This window comes from Centruroides sculpturatus, unplaced genomic scaffold (assembly GCF_000671375.1).
Source record: "Centruroides sculpturatus isolate CEXI.00-Female unplaced genomic scaffold, Cexi_2.0 scaffold1688, whole genome shotgun sequence".
Taxonomy (NCBI): domain Eukaryota; kingdom Metazoa; phylum Arthropoda; class Arachnida; order Scorpiones; family Buthidae; genus Centruroides; species Centruroides sculpturatus.
In genome coordinates, this window is record NW_019385793.1 from 34,177 (window position 1) to 57,721 (window position 23,545).

At 32.4% G+C, this 23,545-nt stretch overlaps 1 protein-coding gene across 1 annotated transcript; it reads right to left on the reverse strand.

Moving 5' to 3' along the window:
* Positions 1-3,692: 3,692 nt before the first annotated feature.
* Positions 3,693-21,642, reverse strand: LOC111642166 (ATP-binding cassette sub-family A member 3-like). The gene is made up of 3 exons (XM_023388455.1): positions 21,092-21,642; positions 4,617-4,817; positions 3,693-4,121 (listed from the first exon to the last, which is right to left on the reverse strand). Exons 1-3 carry the CDS (start codon positions 21,420-21,422, stop codon positions 4,084-4,086), a joined length of 570 nt encoding a protein of 189 aa, XP_023244223.1. The 5' UTR covers positions 21,423-21,642; the 3' UTR covers positions 3,693-4,083.
* Positions 21,643-23,545: the final 1,903 nt, after the last annotated feature.

The following is a 23,545-nucleotide window of genomic DNA, read 5'->3' on the forward strand; positions in this document are numbered from 1 at the left end:
TTTACTTTAATTTTATATAAATAATCTATTTCTTTATTACTAATATAATTCAAAACTTTATTATTTGTTCTTATACCATTAAAATTGACTGATTTATAATTTTATTCTGGACTGATTCCAATTTTCCTAAGTGATCTCTACAAGTTAATTTATTGTTTATAAAAATCAATTGTCTAGATTTTAGCTATGCCCACGTAACAGAATTTAAAATAATTCTTTCAATAATTAGAAAAATACAGATATTTATCTAAACATTTAATATACAGTACAAATTTTTCAAATTATTTTTATTATTTTTAAAATTATGGTAAGAAATAGAGCACTGTACATTAATCTTATTAGTGAATAATCATTAAAAATATTTTAAGAGGGTAATCTTTATAGTACAGTATATAATTTATTCAATAACAAATCCTGCTAAAATTGTTGTTTAAATGAAAAGACCACAGAATGAAATCAACAGAATCCATAATTTAAATGGTTCTTGATATAGTATCATTTACATTAAAGTTTCGTATAGTTAATGAATACAAAATACAAAACGACTTCTAGTCTTAACACTGCGTTGAGTAATAACAATCCACAAAACCTTTTTATAACAGTGTTTTTATAACTTGTTTATAACAATCTTCACTAACATTTTCGAAGAATTTGAACTGGGACAAGTGGAGAGGTGAAACGCGATAAGTGCATTATTTACATCTCGGGCGTCATCGTTCCAGCAGTCGAGAGGAGACACCGTTTAGTCACTACCTGAAAAAGACCACAGTGGAGGTCGAAAACATTAGTGAAGATTGTTACCAACATTGTTATAAAAAGGTTTTGTGGATTGTGAATACAGAATATCTGATCCAATAACCGCATTACATACAAATCTCAGACACCAGATTGTCTACATAACTAAATTTGTTATGATACTTGAAATTTTTTATTAATTAATAATAACACTGAAATATTTTCTTATTGCAGATGAATCATTACAAATAAACTCTTGTAATTTTATAGCACTAATTATTGTTATGTGCAAATGAGGGCCAGTTTGCTAAATGTACCTCTACCTCCCTCATAGGTACATTGTGCATCTCACAAGAAATTGCCTCAGAAGTTTAATATCATTAAAAATCCTTCAAATGTCTACTGTCTTTTTTAAAAGAAAGCCGAGAGATGTCACTGGGGCTTAGAGTGGGACCCAGATGAAGAAATTGACCTCAACAAAGATCTGCATACTCACAAATGAGATGCCAAGGAGTCTCATTAGAAGATCTGCAAAAGTGGCAAAAGAACTAAAAGGAAAGAGCTTTAAAAAAAATACTTAAAATGCAGTGGCATGCCGTGACATTTGACAATAGGGAAGCTGTTTCTCTCTAAGAAGCCAACTTCCAAGGGCAATCAGTTAATCGCACGTCAGTGATGATCTAGGGTCCATTCGTATTCGTTTGTTCAATAAGCCAGTAAAAACTGTAGACTTCTCTAAATGAATTTTTAATATGACAGTTACATTCCGAATCGCTAGCAACAATATAAGGGCTACAGTTAAAAATAAAATACAGTAATAAAAACTTACTCGGTGAAATAATAAAATGTGTGGTGGATATATACATACCTAGTACAAAATATTCTTCAATAATTTTCTTTAAAAGTATGAATATACTTTTAAAGAAAATTATAATTAAATATAGCTTNATGGCCCACCAGTGGCCGAGTGGTCTCCGTTGCCGCTCATAGCGGTGGTGACTGGACCCTAAACACTGGGAAGTTCGGTTGTGGGTTCGTGCCGCGATCGGACAGGCTGGCTGCTTGGAGTTTTCCGGGTTTTCTCCTTGCCAATAACGACTAAATAGGAGGCCAGTTCCACATAAAAGTCCTCCCGGAAGGCATTCTTTCCCCGCACGCGCGTGACACATCATTCAAGGAAGAAGGCAATGGCAAACCACTTCCTCAACTCTTGCCAAGAAAACTACATGGACAAGGAAAGACTTGTCCATGCAGTCACCAGGAGTCAATGAAAACTTGATGGAACTTAACAACAAACATTGTGACTATGCCACAGTTTTTTTTTTCTTTTTCTTCTGTACTTTTTGTTCTTCATTTCCTTCTACCATTTTAGAACTGTCTTTCCTTTTTACCAAAGGACGGGAGCTACACCAATGTTGGGGAAATTCCATCCTTGTGTTCAAGAGCAGAGCTGTGAAGTAGATTTTCTCAGTATGATGCTAGTCTTTGAAATGCTGTTTATGCCGCCTGATGCGGCTGCCTCTCTATATCATGGCATGGCATGGCCCTGTTCAAGAGACCAGTTCAATGGGTTTTGTGGACACTATACATAGGAGTGAAGGAGCCTTCAGAAAAGGGGACTTTTTGATTAACCTTTGGATAGGAACAGAAAGGAGACAATAGCTTTTTGAGGTGTGTTGGTAAGACGAAGACTGTTTGGCAAGAGATCTTCATGATTGGAGAAGCCGAGAAGATTAGATACAGAGTAAGACATTTTGGATTTTGGAGGTTCTTTTGTGAGAAGACGACATCCCCACTCTGGTCAAGATTGAAGAAATCATTCTGTAATCTGGACAACCTAATTTTTCAACAGTCTTGATCAATGAAAGAATTGAGGTACCCCTTTGTTCTCTCTCAACTATTCTTCTATCCTTGACTTTTGCCTTCTATTGTTAAAATTCTTTCTTATATTAACATTAAGATTATTATTGATAGTTAGTTTTAATTATTTAGTTTACTGTTTTGTTCTCATAGCTTTTGGTGTTATTTGGAATTCTTTGTAAATGTTTTTTTGTTATTTAGTTAAATATTTTTATTTTGTGCTGAGCATTTGTTGAGAACATCACAAATTGTGTTGTAGTTTGTAAGAATTCCAGAATCAATTCAAATAAAATTTTATTTGTTGTCACAACCCATTACTTAAAATCATACATTTCACAATATGCTATGGTATATAATAATGTGTATTGCTGCACTTGTTATGCACATACATATTAATGGCATCTATTTAGCATCTCTTGTCATATTTTTTGATAATTTGCATATTTCAAGCATTCTTATAAATTTGCAACTTGAACACTATGAAGGAAAAGATGCCAAGTTGCAATGTTAATGAGTGTACTTATAAAATTTTCTGATTTTATAAATTGAAATAAAGATTGAAAAACTGATTTTAATTTTTATTCTTAAATATAAAGAAATGATAATTACTAGTGCTGTCTACTTTATGTTCTCTCAAAATTTATATTTGTTAGAGCATATACAAGAAGTTATTTGCTAATTTTTATATACATTTTTACACAAAATAACCATTTACTGTTGGTGTTTAATCCTTAAATATATTTAAAAGAATACATTACACTCGTCTATCAGCTACTGCTTACTAGCAGGTATTTCAAATGCAGTTATTTCACCTAACGTAGTAAGTTATACCCAGTTTAGCTTGCATGATAATAGAGCAACACTTCTTGTATTTATCTCCACTACTTGATTTACTATTACATTTTGAACATATGTTTTAAGCACTAATCACAAAAGTTTATAAAAATTGCAAACAATAGCAAAAATAACCATTAATTGAACCTAAAAATTCACAGGAAAACAAAAACATGGTGATATGAAAAGCTTAAAGCCTACATTTATTATTTATTACTGGCCAAAGACTGATTTTAACACCACCCCACAAGCATCAAGAAAACTTCACAATTTGTGAAAAATTTTAATTTTAGACGTACAATCAAATTGTTCGTAAGTCTGAAAGTTTGTAAATAGACGAACACTTGTATTACATACTCACAACTTTACAGTAATTCTTTATTTTTGCCATTTTGTTTTTTCTTATAATGCCAATCTTTCCTTCTTCCACGATCTCTAGCAAAAATCTTTATTAAGGATTATCAGTACAAGCAAAAAAATTGAGAGTACAATTTACATAATAATACACAACAAAGGATTAAATAAGAAAAAGAGCAAGGAAAGAACAAAACATTGTATCTTGTTGCTAGATGGTTAAAGTATAGGCAGTCTCAATAAAAGTTTTCAGTTGCGAAAAACAAGGGCAATCTCAAAAAATTGGGACATCTGGCAACTCTAATGAAGAATCAGTCTGCTGATGTACAGAAAAAACACTGAAAATAAATCAAGAGTAATAAAAAAAAAACTTTACTCAGTATTACAGCTCTAACTTTTCAAGCCCATAGATTATATAAGGTTTTACATAATATATTAATTTAAATGTAAATTCTTTAAAAATTTTTACTATTTGATTTTAAAAATGATAATTTATGTTGTTTTATATATCTCTTTTTGCATGATCTCATTATTTCTAAAATTTCTCAACAGAATCAAAGTCTGGGTTCTGAAACATTTAGGTTTACAATGTCATATAGATAAAGTAATGGGGGGGAAATTCTCATATGAAAAGCTTGACTATCATATTGTTATTAATTTAATAACAGAATATTGTATTTAAGCAATTCTTTCTTTTTGGAATAAGATTTATCTTACTATAGAATAAACAAAAATTGTCCTACTAGTATTATCTTTTCAAAGATAATTCTAGGTGAAACCATTATTATAGACCAAAATCAAAAAGTAATTATTTGATATTTTATTTAACCTACCTTTATATATTCGAGGGCCTTTTTGACTGCTAATATAATAGGTTTGTTCTGTTTTAAAGCCATAATATTCTGATATTCTCAGTTTATATTTCAACACAGTTGAAGATTCATCAAAATCTAAGAATATAGCAGCTCCTATTACATCATCATCTGTTGTCACAAATGTTTCAAGTTGCTCTTCAGATTCAAATCCTAAGACACCTATCAAGAAAAAAATTTAATTTTTACTTTAATTTTATATAAATAATCTATTTCTTTATTACTAATATAATTCAAAACTTTATTATTTGTTCTTATACCATTAAAATTGACTGATTTATAATTTTATTCTGGACTGATTCCAATTTTCCTAAGTGATCTCTACAAGTTAATTTATTGTTTATAAAAATCAATTGTCTAGATTTTAGCTATGCCCACGTAACAGAATTTAAAATAATTCTTTCAATAATTAGAAAAATACAGATATTTATCTAAACATTTAATATACAGTACAAATTTTTCAAATTATTTTTATTATTTTTAAAATTATGGTAAGAAATAGAGCACTGTACATTAATCTTATTAGTGAATAATCATTAAAAATATTTTAAGAGGGTAATCTTTATAGTACAGTATATAATTTATTCAATAACAAATCCTGTTAAAATTGTTGTTTAAATGAAAAGAACACAGAATGAAATCAACAGAATCCATAATTTAAGTGGTTCTTGATATAGTATCATTTACATTAAAGTTTCGTATAGTTAATGAATACAAAATACAAAACGACTTCTAATCTTAACACTGCGTTGAGTAATAACAATCCACAAAACCTTTTTATAACAGTGTTTTTATAACTTGTTTATAACAATCTTCACTAACATTTTCGAAGAATTTGAACTGGGACAAGTGGAGAGGTGAAACGCGATAAGTGCATTATTTACATCTCGGGCGTCATCGTTCCAGCAGTCGAGAGGAGACACCGTTTAGTCACTACCTGAAAAAGACCACAGTGGAGGTCGAAAACATTAGTGAAGATTGTTACCAACATTGTTATAAAAAGGTTTTGTGGATTGTGAATACAGAATATCTGATCCAATAACCGCATTACATACAAATCTCAGACACCAGATTGTCTACATAACTAAATTTGTTATGATACTTGAAATTTTTTATTAATTAATAATAACACTGAAATATTTTCTTATTGCAGATGAATCATTACAAATAAACTCTTGTAATTTTATAGCACTAATTATTGTTATGTGCAAATGAGGGCCAGTTTGCTAAATGTACCTCTACCTCCCTCATAGGTACATTGTGCATCTCACAAGAAATTGCCTCAGAAGTTTAATATCATTAAAAATCCTTCAAATGTCTACTGTCTTTTTTAAAAGAAAGCCGAGAGATGTCACTGGGGCTTAGAGTGGGACCCAGATGAAGAAATTGACCTCAACAAAGATCTGCATACTCACAAATGAGATGCCAAGGAGTCTCATTAGAAGATCTGCAAAAGTGGCAAAAGAACTAAAAGGAAAGAGCTTTAAAAAAAATACTTAAAATGCAGTGGCATGCCGTGACATTTGACAATAGGGAAGCTGTTTCTCTCTAAGAAGCCAACTTCCAAGGGCAATCAGTTAATCGCACGTCAGTGATGATCTAGGGTCCATTCGTATTCGTTTGTTCAATAAGCCAGTAAAAACTGTAGACTTCTCTAAATGAATTTTTAATATGACAGTTACATTCCGAATCGCTAGCAACAATATAAGGGCTACAGTTAAAAATAAAATACAGTAATAAAAACTTACTCGGTGAAATAATAAAATGTGTGGTGGATATATACATACCTAGTACAAAATATTCTTCAATAATTTTCTTTAAAAGTATGAATATACTTTTAAAGAAAATTATAATTAAATATAGCTTTGTAAAGAAACGTACATAAAAATAACATAACATACTCTTTACTTTTTAAATCTTAAAACAATGCACTTAGTCAAATAGCTCCCTACCAGTGGCTAATGGATGGAATCAGAGACTGTGCTGGTAGGTGTTCAGTGCGTGCATACACGTGGGCTGCCAAATCCCGAGGGTACCGATACCGGTCAATGTCAAATGCCTCTTTTGTCCCATCACTAGTATACCTCAAAGGATGCGACAGGGCTGTTGTAGATATTAAACATTTCTCACCATAGCTGTAAAAATCTAAATATGTTAAACTTAATAGTCATTTGTTTTCTAACTAATTCGTTTCAGGACCAGGTGTTGTCCACGGAAATTTCCAAAATTTACAACTTTTCGAAAAGGTCACTCTCATTGAACTGGAAAAATTTCTGTCTTTATTACATTAATAATAGGAAGAAATCAGCTAGAGATGGTTCGGTTAAGCTTTTGTTTAATTAAGTAAAATTTCGGCTCTTTCGTCAGGGTTTTATGTCCCCAATCCCCTAATCGCTTAATTAACTACTGTACTTCTTAAGTAGAAATAAGTCGAAACCGGTTACTTTGTACTCGAATATTTGTACTGTCGGGAAAAAAAGTGGAAAGACAAATTTTTACGACAACGGATACATAAATCGTAAATTTAAGGAAAATAAATTCTAGAGCTTTTTCTATACCTCGCGCATCCCTCTCATTCATTAAATTTAGTTGTAAATGATGCTATCAAAATAACAGTTAATTTTTTAACATTATACAAGAATTGTACACGTTTTTTTCTACATCCCCTTAAAGATGGGACATACGAAATCGTAATATCACTGGTTTAACATTGAAATCCGTGAGTAATATAAAATCGGAGAGCGGAATAAATACAGTCGACCCCCTATAACACTGTTGATTATTCCATTTTATATGAATTCCATGTTGTACGAGTCACTTAGATTTTACAAATATGTGTGCCGGGCTGTGAACGGCACACGTATTTGTAAAACCTAAGTGACTCGTACAACATGGAATTCATATAAAACGAAATTATCAACAGTGTTATAGGGGGGTCGACTGTGTATCAAATATTTTAATGGATTTTTTTTAAATTCCTGTCAACTATACACAACTATCGTAAAAACATACCAGTAAATTCTAAGCGATTGGATTAAGTTATAAATCTACACACGATCGATTTATTCATTTATTCCGCCACTGATATTCGAATATATAGGTCAGCGCAATAGTAATTATTTTTTTCATTAAGTTTAATTATTCAATGTCAATCGCCTGATAGCAAAATAATTTTCTTACATATAAGAGCTTATTTAAATTAACTAATTTAAATATAACCTTAGTTATGGAGAAACATTTTATATTTATTGTTAATTGATTAAAAGAAATCCAGCTATATTTATGCAAATAATAAGAATATTTATAAATTCAAATCATAAAATATTTTCCGATGAGTGAGTCTGTCTGGCAATGAAAATACCAAAATTTTAAAGGATTGTAAACGTATAAAACAATACACTTCAAGAACTTTTATTGCATTAATACGGTCGTTCCTTTTTAAAATCTTTTAAAATTTATTAACATTATAAATTGTAATAAAAAGGGCGAGCAGTTGGAAGCATTAAAATAAATAAAATTTCAAATATTTAACCGCTTTGAAATTTTCTAATTATAAAAGAAAAAACAAATCTAGCAATGAGTTGCGTAACTTTTCCGGCAAAAAAAAAAAAGTTAAAATTGTGTACGGCATCTTCTGTTATGGGACTTTAAATTTTTTTTTTTTATATTATTTATTATAAAATAGAAAAAATACGTCAGTACAAGTTTTAGATCACTTCCATGTAAAAATGTAATAAAAATGAAGGACTCAGATAAAACTCAAAGATAAAAAAAGTAATTATTTTTTTATTTTTTTTTGGAAATGCTTCAAATCTATGCTAAAGTCAGATTTTGTTAGGATGCAACCGTTTATTAATATATAATATTTATACGTGTAATCTATTATTTTGTTGATTGCATTACGCTTCGATTACAAAATAAAAGTTAGTGATTGCAGTAACCATCCCGTAGGAACACAGCCACAATAACTTTCTGTTTACTCTCCTTTCTGGTGCCAACTTTCCTCTGAATAATGTTTTTTTGTTGTCTTGTTCTTTCTTCACGTAATCAATTCTACAAGGTCGAGTGCCTGAGTGGATAAAAACCACTGAAAACTAATGTAAACAATGATAGTCACCCTGGAATTGCTCCTGATTTCCGGTCACGTCGGAATTTTCCGAACTTTCTTCACGTTTGTAGCAGATTGCCCATGCGTCACGTTGCCTTTAACTCCACATACAAGTCGACCCCCCTATAACACTGTTGGTTTTTCCGTTTTATATGAATTCCATGTTGTACGAGTCACTTAGATTTTACAAATACGTGAGCCGTTCACAGCACGGCACACGTATTTGTAAAATCTAAGTGACTCGCACAACATGGAATTCATATAAAACGGAAAAACCAACAGTGTTATAGGGGGGGGGTCGATTGGTACTTTCATTCACGTGCCATCCTGTGATTTAGAATTAATTTTCTGCACACTTCAATTACTCTTTACATAAATTTGGTTTTGTTTTTTATAATATTGACGTCAACATAACCAAGATATTGACGCCATATTTTTCCTTCCTCGAGATGAAGGACATTTGTTAACACACTAAAAAAATAAATGGCGATAAAGCTATAAATATAAAAGAGGAAAAAAAAACAAAGAGACTGGAAAGAACTATTTGGCAGCGAAGTTTTCCATTAAATAGGACACGTTTTATATTTTTAACTATACAGACGACATCATACAAAAATCGATATCCTACTTTACTTTTCACGTTTATTTATTTAATATAAATTTACGAAATATTTCTAAAACATAAGAGCTTATTGTATATTTTGAGAAGAATATAGGGTATTTTAATTTTAAATTTAAATTAATACCGTAGGAACGAATCCTGTAGGGTCGAAAAACCTTCCAGAGTCCAGACCCTATCGGATTCGTTCATTTTCGGATTCGAAATTTTGTGTAGGTTTGTACCTCCGAACACATTGTCGGCCTGGCCAAATTCATAATAGGCTTCCTAAAAATGGCTCTCTTAATGCTCATAGGGCGATCTTAAGGGCCGAAATTTTGCAGGGAAGTTTGTGTATTAGAGGGGATTGATACTATTAAATTTTGGTGGTTAAAGGTCGAGGGATGGGAGGGAGAGGGGCATTGTGTGTTATTTCTCTAGTAGGGTCAGACTTAATGACGATCTTACTCGTTATTGCGCTGCAATTTGATAAAAAAATTGTATATCTATAAATTCCCACTTGTTTGTCTGCCCGTCTGTCCTTTCTTAATCTCGAAAACGGAGATAGACAGACGAAATCCTAGAACATATATGGAAAGTTTAGGGGCGGGAGGCCCCAATTAACTATGCGCGTACTTTCGTTTTGGACAGGAAGTAATATTATTTCAAATCGAAAAATTTCCCCTGAAAGGAGTCAGCTAGATGACCGTTACGATTCTATTCTTAAAGGAAAAGTATGATGTACAGGGGCAAGACACTGCTAATTTGAAGGTGGAGAGCATATATTTTAAATTAAATAAATTAAAAATTACAGCCTGGCATTGCGACCATGTCACAATAAATAATTGCTTGTTAGCATTTACAATTTTTTTTTAAACTCGTCCCTACCCTCAAAATTAAGCTTTTGTTATTTTATAATAATTAAAAATATAAAAAGTTATTTTTCATAAAATATCGTAACAGTTGGCACCACCAAAATTTTGAAATGTTGCCGGAAAAGTTAAGCAATTCGTTACTGGATTTTTTCAGTTGGACGGTTCAATTGCATTAATCAATCAAATTGAATCGATCCGATCGATTGCTACAATGAAATCAAAGTGTGTTTGATGCAATCGTATTGCAACGAAAGTAGAAACCTTCCTTCAATTGTCAATTTGGGTGATCGATTTGTTTACAAGTTCAATTTGATCGATCAATGTAATTCAATCGTATAAATGCGTCTGGAGAATCTATGATCGAATCGATAACGAAAGCCTACGCAATATTTATTCTGACCAACAAAGAGTATTATATAACAAGACGTTATAAAGGTTCATAAGTATCCACAACTCGTAATACATTTTATTAATTAAGCTAGTAAAATTACCATTCTTTTCTTTTTCTTAGATAATAAAACAAATTTTGTGTAGGCCATTTAAAATTGAACAGATAAAACAAAAAAGTAAATTATAGTCTCGAATCTCTGCTAAAAAATTAAGTTGACGAATTGTGCACTCAAGTCAGACAGGAAGAGAGGAGGTGATGTCAATTCGGCTAAAGAGTCGAGGGTCAAGTTGAAGACACAACCGAAAAACAAGGTCAGGTACTTAGAGAAATCGGAGGGAGAATCTATGTCGTCATTGAAATTCGGGGTTTTTATTATTTTCTGTCCCCCGAACGTCCATTCTGATTGGTCGCTTTTTCTCGTTCTCGCTTTTTAAGTGGTCGATCACTTGTTACTAAGTGTAACGGGATCACAACTGGATCGTTGGATGAGTCAAAATCGACATTTAATTCCATTTCAATCGGAGATAGTTGATCTTGGGACTTACATCGTCTAGTTTTCCTTTGTCATATTTCTGAGAAAATTAATATATATATTTTTCCTTTTATGGAAAAATATATTTAAATATTAACGAATTTAGTCAGGTTTCGGGATATTTCCGGAGCTTCACACTCTCTTGATCGAAAAACGGTGAATCCTGTTTTACAATAGCATTAATATTATAATGAGTGTTGTATACGGGCCCGTCGAGAGAACTGAGGATTTTTCCCTTAGCTCAGAAAAAACTTACAGGCCCGTAACAGAAAATAAAATCTTTATTTATTAATAAAAAGTAATCTTAAACATTCTACGTATTTCATTTGTTGAAAAGAAAAAAAGATGGAAAAGGAGGCCCGCTAAGGAGCAAAAAGGAATTCGCTCTACCTCTGTGCCCCATACAAGCGAAAATAAACAAAAAAAAAAAAAATAATGTATGTATAAATGTTGTGTGCACGGCACAATTTTGTTCACCCTCTTTGAAGCTTAACTCCTGTAATTTTTGTCGAAAATTTCTGAAATTTTGCAGGAAGTTTTGGTTATTAGGAGGATTGAGGCTATTAAATTTTGGCGATTAAAGGTCGAGAGAATGGGGAGATAAAGGGTCTAAAAGTCTACTAAAAGTAGTCTGAGTAATCGAGTAAGAATTACTAAGAACGTTGTCCAACATGATGGCAAAGCTTGACTATGTAAGAATTCTGTATTACTGAACACATCTCTAGAATAAATATTCCTTTTGCATGGCTCACAATCAATAATGTTGTTTCATATTTCTACATTTGTAAAGATTTTTGCCTGGTTCGATTGTAAATGTAATGGTTAATCGATTTATTGTTTTTCATTATGAAATGTGGCGCAATACTGACGTTATCGAGATGCATCGCATGGAATTGCTAGTGATGTCAATGGCGTACGAGTGTTAACATAACGTTACATAAATGTAAAGGTACCATAACGATAGTGATATTGTGATGTAACCGTGTAAACTGGCAAATCCTCTGGTAAGAGACAAATCAAAAAATCTAAAGGTCGAGGACATTCCTAGGACATATTAACAATTCATAAAATATATATGTCTATATAAAAATAATTTTATATAGACATATATACAGTATATAACCTACACAATTACAATCGCCCCCTATAACACTGTTGATTATTCCGTTTTATATGAATTCCATGTTGTACGAGTCACTTAGATTTTACAAATACGTGAGCCGTTCACAGCACGGCACACGTATTTGTAAAATCTAAGTGACTCGCACAACATGGAATTCATATAAAACGGAAAAACCAACAGTGTTATAGGGGGGGGTCGATTGGTACTTTCATTCACGTGCCATCCTGTGATTTAGAATTAATTTTCTGCACACTTCAATTACTCTTTACATAAATTTGGTTTTGTTTTTTATAATATTGACGTCAACATAACCAAGATATTGACGCCATATTTTTCCTTCCTCGAGATGAAGGACATTTGTTAACACACTAAAAAAATAAATGGCGATAAAGCTATAAATATAAAAGAGGAAAAAAAAACAAAGAGACTGGAAAGAACTATTTGGCAGCGAAGTTTTCCATTAAATAGGACACGTTTTATATTTTTAACTATACAGACGACATCATACAAAAATCGATATCCTACTTTACTTTTCACGTTTATTTATTTAATATAAATTTACGAAATATTTCTAAAACATAAGAGCTTATTGTATATTTTGAGAAGAATATAGGGTATTTTAATTTTAAATTTAAATTAATACCGTAGGAACGAATCCTGTAGGGTCGAAAAACCTTCCAGAGTCCAGACCCTATCGGATTCGTTCATTTTCGGATTCGAAATTTTGTGTAGGTTTGTACCTCCGAACACATTGTCGGCCTGGCCAAATCCATAATAGGCTTCCTAAAAATGGCTCTCTTAATGCTCATAGGGCGATCTTAAGGGCCGAAATTTTGCAGGGAAGTTTGTGTATTAGAGGGGATTGATACTATTAAATTTTGGTGGTTAAAGGTCGAGGGATGGGAGGGAGAGGGGCATTGTGTGTTATATCTCGAGTAGGGTCGGACTTAATGACGATCTTACTCGTTATTGCGCTGCAATTTGATAAAAAAATTGTATATCTATAAATTCCCACTTGTTTGTCTGCCCGTCTGTCCTTTCTTAATCTCGAAAACGGAGATAGACAGACGAAATCCTAGAACATATATGGAAAGTTTAGGGGCGGGAGGCCCCAATTAACTATGCGCGTACTTTCGTTTTGGACAGGAAGTAATATTATTTCAAATCGAAAAATTTCCCCTGAAAGGAGTCAGCTAGATGACCGTTACGATTCTATTCTTAAAGGAAAAGTATGATGTACAGGGGCAAGACACTGCTAATTTGAAGGTGGAGAGCATATATTTTAAATTAAATAAATTAAAAATTACAGCCTGGCATTGCGACCATGTCACAATAAATAATTGCTTGTTAGCATTTACAATTTTTTTTTTAAACTCGTCCCTACCCTCAAAATTAAGCTTTTGTTATTTTATAATAATTAAAAATATAAAAAGTTATTTTTCATAAAATATCGTAACAGTTGGCACCACCAAAATTTTGAAATGTTGCCGGAAAAGTTAAGCAATTCGTTACTGGATTTTTTCAGTTGGACGGTTCAATTGCATTAATCAATCAAATTGAATCGATCCGATCGATTGCTACAATGAAATCAAAGTGTGTTTGATGCAATCGTATTGCAACGAAAGTAGAAACCTTCCTTCAATTGTCAATTTGGGTGATCGATTTGTTTACAAGTTCAATTTGATCGATCAATGTAATTCAATCGTATAAATGCGTCTGGAGAATCTATGATCGAATCGATAACGAAAGCCTACGCAATATTTATTCTGACCAACAAAGAGTATTATATAACAAGACGTTATAAAGGTTCATAAGTATCCACGACTCGTAATACATTTTATTAATTAAGCTAGTAAAATTACCATTCTTTTCTTTTTCTTAGATAATAAAACAAATTTTGTGTAGGCCATTTAAAATTGAACAGATAAAACAAAAAAGTAAATTATAGTCTCGAATCTCTGCTAAAAAATTAAGTTGACGAATTGTGCACTCAAGTCAGACAGGAAGAGAGGAGGTGATGTCAATTCGGCTAAAGAGTCGAGGGTCAAGTTGAAGACACAACCGAAAAACAAGGTCAGGTACTTAGAGAAATCGGAGGGAGAATCTATGTCGTCATTGAAATTCGGGGTTTTTATTATTTTCTGTCCCCCGAACGTCCATTCTGATTGGTCGCTTTTTCTCGTTCTCGCTTTTTAAGTGGTCGATCACTTGTTACTAAGTGTAACGGGATCACAACTGGATCGTTGGATGAGTCAAAATCGACATTTAATTCCATTTCAATCGGAGATAGTTGATCTTGGGACTTACATCGTCTAGTTTTCCTTTGTCATATTTCTGAGAAAATTAATATATATATTTTTCCTTTTATGGAAAAATATATTTAAATATTAACGAATTTAGTCAGGTTTCGGGATATTTCCGGAGCTTCACACTCTCTTGATCGAAAAACGGTGAATCCTGTTTTACAATAGCATTAATATTATAATGAGTGTTGTATACGGGCCCGTCGAGAGAACTGAGGATTTTTCCCTTAGCTCAGAAAAAACTTACAGGCCCGTAACAGAAAATAAAATCTTTATTTATTAATAAAAAGTAATCTTAAACATTCTACGTATTTCATTTGTTGAAAAGAAAAAAAGATGGAAAAGGAGGCCCGCTAAGGAGCAAAAAGGAATTCGCTCTACCTCTGTGCCCCATACAAGCGAAAATAAACAAAAAAAAAAAAAAGATAATGTATGTATAAATGTTGTGTGCACGGCACAATTTTGTTCCCCCTCTTTGAAGCTTAACTCCTGTGATTTTTGTCGAAAATTTCTGAAATTTTGCAGGGAGTTTTGGTTATTAGGAGGATTGAGGCTATTAAATTTTGGCGATTAAAGGTCGAGAGAATGGGGAGATAAAGGGTCTAAAAGTCTACTAAAAGTAGTCTGAGTAATCGAGTAAGAATTACTAAGAACGTTGTCCAACATGATGGCAAAGCTTGACTATGTAAGAATTCTGTATTACTGAACACATCTCTAGAATAAATATTCCTTTTGCATGGCTCACAATCAATAATGTTGTTTCATATTTCTACATTTGTAAAGATTTTTGCCTGGTTCGATTGTAAATGTAATGGTTAATCGATTTATTGTTTTTCATTATGAAATGTGGCGCAATACTGACGTAATCGAGATGCATCGCATGGAATTGCTAGTGATGTCAATGGCGTACGAGTGTTAACATAACGTTACATAAATGTAAAGGTACCGTAACGATAGTGATATTGTGATGTAACCGTGTAAACTGGCAAATCCTCTGGTAAGAGACAAATCAAAAAATCTAAAGGTCGAGGACATTCCTAGGACATATTAACAATTCATAAAATATATATGTCTATATAAAAATAATTTTATATAGACATATATACAGTATATAACCTACACAATTACAATCGCCCCCTATAACACTGTTGATTATTCCGTTTAATATGAATTCCATGTTGTACGAGTCACTTAGATTTTACAAATACGTGAGCCGTTCACAGCCTGGCACACGTATTCGTAAAATCTAAGTGACTCGTACAACATGGAATTCATATAAAACGGAATAATCAACAGTGTTACAGGGGGGTCGACTGTAACATATATTTAATGTATTTACCTGTGTAAATTTTATACATTAAAATCTCAAAATAAAAAAAAAATATGTATTTAATTAAAGCATAAAAATATAGACCTATAACACTATTGATGTATATAAAGACTACACAATAACACAAGCCTTTCAATATACTGTACATTCATAATTTGCAAGACTAATGAAAACAAATTTACATTAATTACAAGTAAATTTAATTACGATGCAAAGTTAAACAGACATAATTAAGTTTCTATTTTTAAAAAGAAACTACAGTATATGTTTTCACATAAGAATAAGAGCGAAGACGACTCTAATATATCTAATATGTTGCTAAGTAATTCAATAAAAACGATATACTTATCATTATAAACATTTAAATTACCCTATATTATGGCTTAAAGTAAATACATCTAATTAAATAGAGGTATATTCATCGTAATGTTTTGTTCTTTGAAGGTCAGAAATCGGGATTTTGAGAAAATATAATATTCAAATAATTAACATTGAATTATACAGGGTGCCCCAAATAAAGCGATATCCCGTTATTGAATCGATAGTTAAAAAATAATTTTTTGTTTGTTTAATTTTAGGGAAAGATGCTATGAAAGATGCTAATTTAAAACTCGATAGTGTAAAGATATTACATTGAAAGTTATATTTATAGTTTTATACATTTGCCATGATAGAAACTTCAGAAATCTTTTGTATGTTACTCATAATATCTAGTGTTTTATAAAATAAAATTTGATGTTCTAATATCCTTTATATTTATATATTGGACACAAGGTTACATTCTGTTTTCAATTTCTATGGAACAAAACAGTGCATTATTCAACTTCCGCTTATTTTTTTTCAACCTTATACGTAATAAAGTATACGTTTACCATACAAATAAAATAATACGTTTGCCGATAACTTGTAGTAACATCACTAAAATAAATAGACATACCATGGGTGTCGGCAAAAATTTTCCAGGAGGACAAAGCTTAAGACAAATAATTACATGATTTAAAAACTTATTGATGTATTTCATTTTTTGGGTGTGTCTGCACAATTAGATTATAGAATACAATATTGCATCAATACAAAAAGACAGACAAAACTTTCATGGTCGGTATAGCTTATATGCCTCATATATATACAGTACACTGATATAAGTTATATATATACAGTCGACCCCCCCTATAACACTGTTGATTTCTCCGTTTTATATGAATTCCAAGTTGTACGAGTCACTTAGATTTTACAAATACGTGTGCCGGGCTGTGAACGGCTCACGTATTTGTAAAATCTAAGTGACTCTTACAACATGAAATTCATATAAAACGGAAAAATCAACAGTGTTATAGGGGGTCAACTGTATATAAAATGATTTTATATACCTGGTATATCAAACATTACTTATACTTTTAAATAATTCCTATACATATTATTATTTTATTTATATAGGCCTTAATAATGGGATATATTAATCGTACATATTGTAGAATTTACATATCCAAAATACATAAAACCGATACGAAGATAATTGGATTATTAAGAAATTAAACTCGTATGTTCTTTTATCAGAAGAAAGGTATTAAAAATGTTAATTTATTTTGCTCTTAATACTCTATTTTGTAATGATAATTTAAAAACAAAAACTAAATTTTATGAAGTTTTTAAAATTTAATTACTGATAGTAAATTATCAGCAATTAATTAATTAATTAATTAATTAAATTTTAATAACTACATAAAATTTAGTTTATGTTTACCATACAGATAACCAATAACTCTATGATTATTAAATACTAAAATGCACTGCGCGAATTTGTCGTATCGCGATAGAATTGACGCAAAGCATTTCGTTTTTTGTAATTAAAAAAAAATTTTTTTTAATTAGTATTAGTACAAGTAAAGTTCAAAATACCAGATACGCCATTTAAATTCAAAACGATATATACCGTATTTTGACGAGTATAAGTCGCTGTTAAGTATAAGACGCACCCCTATTTTGAGACAAAAAATTTAGAAAAAAAACTGTTTTAATGGGATTGTCTAAAGACGCATTTTATTCGTTTTTTTTTTTTTTTTATTCAAGAATATGACGGATGCATTAATCGATGCCTTTATTAAACTGAAATAATCGTCATTTCTTAATGTAAACTCAGAGTTCACCGTGGACTCACGTTTGGTCTTAGTTCGCCTAAGCTGGTCCCGAAGCTTGTCTCGTCTCGTTGGGCTGTAAAGGACTTTAGAGTTTAGTTCGAGTCCACGGTGAACTGAACTTCCCGCCACAACTCAATCCTTTTATAGGATTGAAAAAGAATTGAATTCCACCAATCAGCGCTTAGCAGCGCTACAAGACGTCCGCTGATAGTGCGATATCTCTCAACCAATCAGCGGTCGAGTCTTCAAAAGTGGTACGATTGCCGTTTCTGTGGCGACAACTGTCATTCGTCGAACGAATGGAAAAGCGCGAGAAATCGCATGACAAACTATTTTTATCCCGACACTACATATAAATTATCTTTCGCTCCATCTATCCGAACCTCTAACACGTGTTTCAATGTGTATGTAAGGGCATGTGTGCTCGCGTGCGTGTAGAATAAAACAATTGCTGGCCACAGGAGAAGGCATTCCTTACATTTGTCGACCACGAAGATCCTAACCTTGCGACTGCTGCTGGAAACAGATGAGTCGTTCCCCAGGCGCGGACAGACGATCATTGAACTCTCTCGTCATCGATTGTTTTGTTCGTTTTTGGCATCAGGGAACATGGACATTGTCACTTTGACCCACTGTAGGCTTATCTCGAACACAAAGTCACGAACTCGCATTTTTTTATTACATCTTTGAATTTCATATCATCACAATTAGGCTAATGGAGAATGGCAAGGTTTAACCAAAAATCGATCGATCAAATTTTGAGAACAAACACAGTTCTGTAACGCGTGTGGAAGAGACTTCGCTAACTCTCCGCCTCAATAAAAATAAATTACTATCGCTCAAGATCGTTAGCGCGTCTTCTACAAGCTTATAGAATTAAGTTCGTTCTCAAAATTCGATGAGCCAGTTTTGAGAAAACTTTGCAATTTTCCATTAATTGCGATGGAAAATTGCAAGGAATCCAAAAATGGAATCTAGAAATGTAATAAGGGTCCATTTAAATGTAAAAAATAAAGGTCTATGAATTCATTTTCGATATATAGTGGAATCAAAGTGACAACATCCATACTCCCTGATGCGGTTGAGCGTCAGGGTGTATGGACGTTGTCACTAACGGAATTTAGATAAGAAATGTAACGGAATTTAGGTAAGAAAAGTAAAAACATCATTGAATGCGCCTTACGGAAAACAGGGGCGAAAAACGAACAAAATACAAGGACAAAGCAATTGCCCCATCGATTTGCGATTACTTTGTCCTTGCAAGGATCGTCTCACCGTAACCTATGGAAAGTGAAAAGTCGCCAGTGAAAAGATCGCATCTCCCATGGTTGGCATACCATAGGAGATGCGATCTTTCCACTGGCGACTATGGAGATGCGCTCTTTGCAACTATGGAGATGCGATCTTTCTCTCTGTCATTGCCTTTCCACGACCTGCTTGTATATACAAGCAGGTCGTGGAAAGGCAATGACAGACGGGGTACGTGCTTGGGGAACCAAGACAATAGAGTGGCAAAATTCCAAAGTTGTTACATGGGCGAACGAATAAATTCATAGAAAACTGCCACACACGTGTATAAAACATTATATTATGAAATATAATAAGCATTATGCATATTATAAAAGTAATTTTATAATTTTTAAATTTGTAACAGACTAATGAAAGGCTTAACCGAAAGGCGCCATATTTTAGTTTACCCCTAGTGCCTAGCGGCCGGATGGCCGAGCGGTCAAGGTGATAGCCCACCGCTCTGGGGGACCCGGGTTCGAATCCGAACGGGTCGAAAAAATCCCCAGGAATTTTTCGGGGGTGGTCCGTTCAGATATGTCGGGCCCCATCCCTCACCACCCGGCAGCCGTATTGTGGGCCTGGCCCAACCAATAATGGGCTTGCAAAAAGGCTTTTTTTAACTCTTTCCGCCCACAGGGCGGAAAGAGTTAAAAAAAAAAACCCTAGTGCCAAATGCTCTAACCACATTTATAGATACAAGGGTAGCCTCTTTTATGGAAGCGAGTGACCATCAGTTACAAAGACTGCCTGTTCTGTGCCTAATAAGAGTAAGGATCGCTTTTTTCTTTCCTGATCCGCCTGAATTCTATCGCGATACGACAAAATTGCGCGATGTCTTAGTTGCGACCTAGACATATAGTAGGCGGGCTCCAATTTTTAATTATATTTTAATTTAAAATAATTAATCTGAGCCTCCGGCTTCTAAACCTAGTCTCGATTATCGTCTCTCTAACTCCTTTCTCAAAAAAAAAATTAACGAAGTGGGATGACAGTGGGATTTTATAGTTTTATGATTTGAAAATTACAGCCCAATAAATAAAAAACATAAATAAATTTAAAAGTATTTTACTCGTGTTTTGAAAAGTACACCACTAAATCAATTTATTAAAGTACTTTAGTTTAAAGTACTGCAGCAAATTTATTCAAATCACTCCAATAAATTGCGTTATTTGTTTATTTTCGAGTTTTTAACGAATCACGTATTAAAAAGACAATATAACGAGTAAATTAGGCCTATACATAGAACTGTTTTTAACAGTACAGTACTAGTTATGTGCCGTACTGTATTTACTGTATATATATATATACATACATATACACGATTTATCGATATACAGTACGTTTTCTGGAACGATATAAAAAATTTAAGCGAGTGAAAATAAATTATACGGAATTTTTAAATCGTTTAAACTTTATAAAATATTAATACTCATATAGGGCATAAAATATTTATCAAATATTTTTACTAAAAAAAATAATAATAATAAACAATACAAAATGAGGGAATAAGTTGACCTATTGAAGATAATTTATTCGTAAATCTCTATTAGAACAGATGGTATCTAACATAGATATAGATTTGTTTTATTATTGACACAGTCAATCAAGTGCCTTTTTTTTTTTTTTTTTTTTTGTTTTTGCTTTAAAATTACTTGTTTCTTTTTTAATTACGCATGCAAGTTTTATATAATTTTTAAATAGAATAAGAATTATTAAAAGGGTAAGAAAAAGCGAAAAAACGCACTTACGTAATTCTTTTTCTTTGAAAACATTTTCCATCAGTTCGCGGGTAGCGCTGTTATTCGGTGCAAAAAGAAACGTATCCTTTTTGCGAATTGTTTTATAATATTCTTGAAGATTGTACGGAGAGTATATTGTCACGTTTACGTGTTTAACACCAGAACTGTCGGTATCTTGGCTTCTGAAGTCGACCGAAGCCGGTATTATCGAAGCGATGCAAACAAGAATAAAAGAACACAAAAGAGGTAGAAGCAATTCAAAAATACTCCAAATATAATGCCGTTTGTGAATAATCCAATTTTTCCATATTAAAATCTGTAAAGGACGGAGGCCGGCCATAATTCTTTTACGTCTCCTCTCGCCGATTCAAATAACTGGAAAGCGTGACGACGAGATGTTTTATTGATTTACCTCCTCAAGACACAACACGTACGAAGTGACGTAATGAACAAACGTTATGTAAAAGATAACTTTTTTTTTAGTCTAACTCACTCCCCGATGACATATTTTTTTTTTTTGTGATATATTTAGAAATGTTTAAATTGTAATTATTTTTTTAAATATATTAATTCTAAATGAAAGAATTTTTTTTAAATTTTAAGAATGACGTCACTAAAATATAGAATGCAGAGGGAGCTGCTGATATACAAACAAAATTAACGGGAATTTTGTTTCTATTGGAGAATAAAAATATTTTATTGAGAGATAATTAACTGCGTGTCGTTTTTCATAAATAATAAACAGAATACAACGAAAATAATATATATATATATATAATATTTATGAAAAAAATGTCTTTTTAAAACTTATTGAATTTCATAGACATCAGAATTTAATAAATTTTTTTTTGTTTCGTTTTATAATGTTTTTAGCATGCTAATTAAAGTGAATATACTAATGTAAACAATAAAAAAAAGAAATAAAATCATGATTTTTAATTATATTGTTACTTATTTTTAAATTATAAGAGGCGATTACGCGTAATCTGGGATAACAGATGAAGTTTGACTAATATCGTAACTTATGTTATAATCAGGGCTGTGGAGTCGGAGTCGTGGAGTTTTGGTGTTTTAGCCGGAGTCGGAGTCATCAAAAAATCCGCCGACTCCGACTCCCGTTTACTTACCAACTTGTTATGTATATGAAACGGAGTCGGAGTCGGAGTCGGTAGATTTTTACGCGACTCCACAGCCCTGGTTATAATTTCGATTTAGTATTTATTTTAGAAATGTGATTTACCGGCATTTTTCTTCTCTTTTCTCTGTTATGCGGCCCGTGTCATTTCGAAAGTTTCAAAATGCGGTCCTTACATAGAAAAAGGTTGCCCATTCCTGGCTTATATTATTACATTATAATATTAATATAGACATATACTATAGCCAGTTAATTAACCCATTAAACTAAGAATAACAATTAAAAATGGCCTTTATACCGAAACTAAAATTAAAATTGAAATCAAACGAATAGAAAGACAATATTTGAGAAAGTGTAGATAAAGAACTTGTCGGTCTCGATAAATTTGGTTATATTTCGTGCAGGTGGTCTGAGCCAGTCTCTATTTATTATAGCGTTTCGGTTTCGGTTGGCGGGGACTGGGGTTTCTCATTTTCCGGTCTTTTATTTGTCCCGGGATTAATATAATTATTTTTCGTTTTTTAAAGTAATTTAATACGTTCTACAACCTCCAAAATCATATTAATAATGCTGTATAAGATATATATTGATTAAAAATTACCTTTTAATTACGTAGAAATTTTCACAAATAGAAAAAATTTATTAAAGTTTGCTGGAAACTGCATAAAACAACAACAACAAATGCTTTGAATTAAGTTGAAAATTAAAAAAAAAAAAAGAAATGAACTTAGATCAAACTTCTAACTTAAAAGGTAATTTTCGTTTTTTAAACAAAACATAATACAAAATATTATTATAAATTTTTATAATAAGATTTTAATATTTTAGTAATTAAAAGTCCCGCTACCGAGAATGTCCTTTCCGATTTAATTAATGTTAGTGGAATCGTCTTTAATACATTTATGAGAAGACGGATGTTATGTGTTTTTTTTTTTTTTCACTTGTAGCCTGGAAGACTTCGAGTTCGTTTTCGAGATTGTAGTACTTCTTTCGCTCTCTAGTATTCCCGATTTCTTCTTTCTTCTTCTTTCGATGGTGTTGATATGGAGATTTTAGCTCAATGTAGGCTCTTTCTCCGAGTAGACTTGTGTATGTGTATGATCGCTAGGCGACCGATTAGCCGGCTGTATCGAACAGCCATACGTACGCGCGGGAAATAAATGCCTTCCGGGAGGACTTTTATGGGGAACTGGCCTCCTATTCAGTCGTTATAGGCAAGGAGAAAACCCGGAAAACTCCAAGCAGCCAGCCTGTCCGACCGTGGCGCGAACCCACGACGAACCTCCCAGTCTTTAGGGTCTGGTCACCACTACGATGAGCGGCAACGG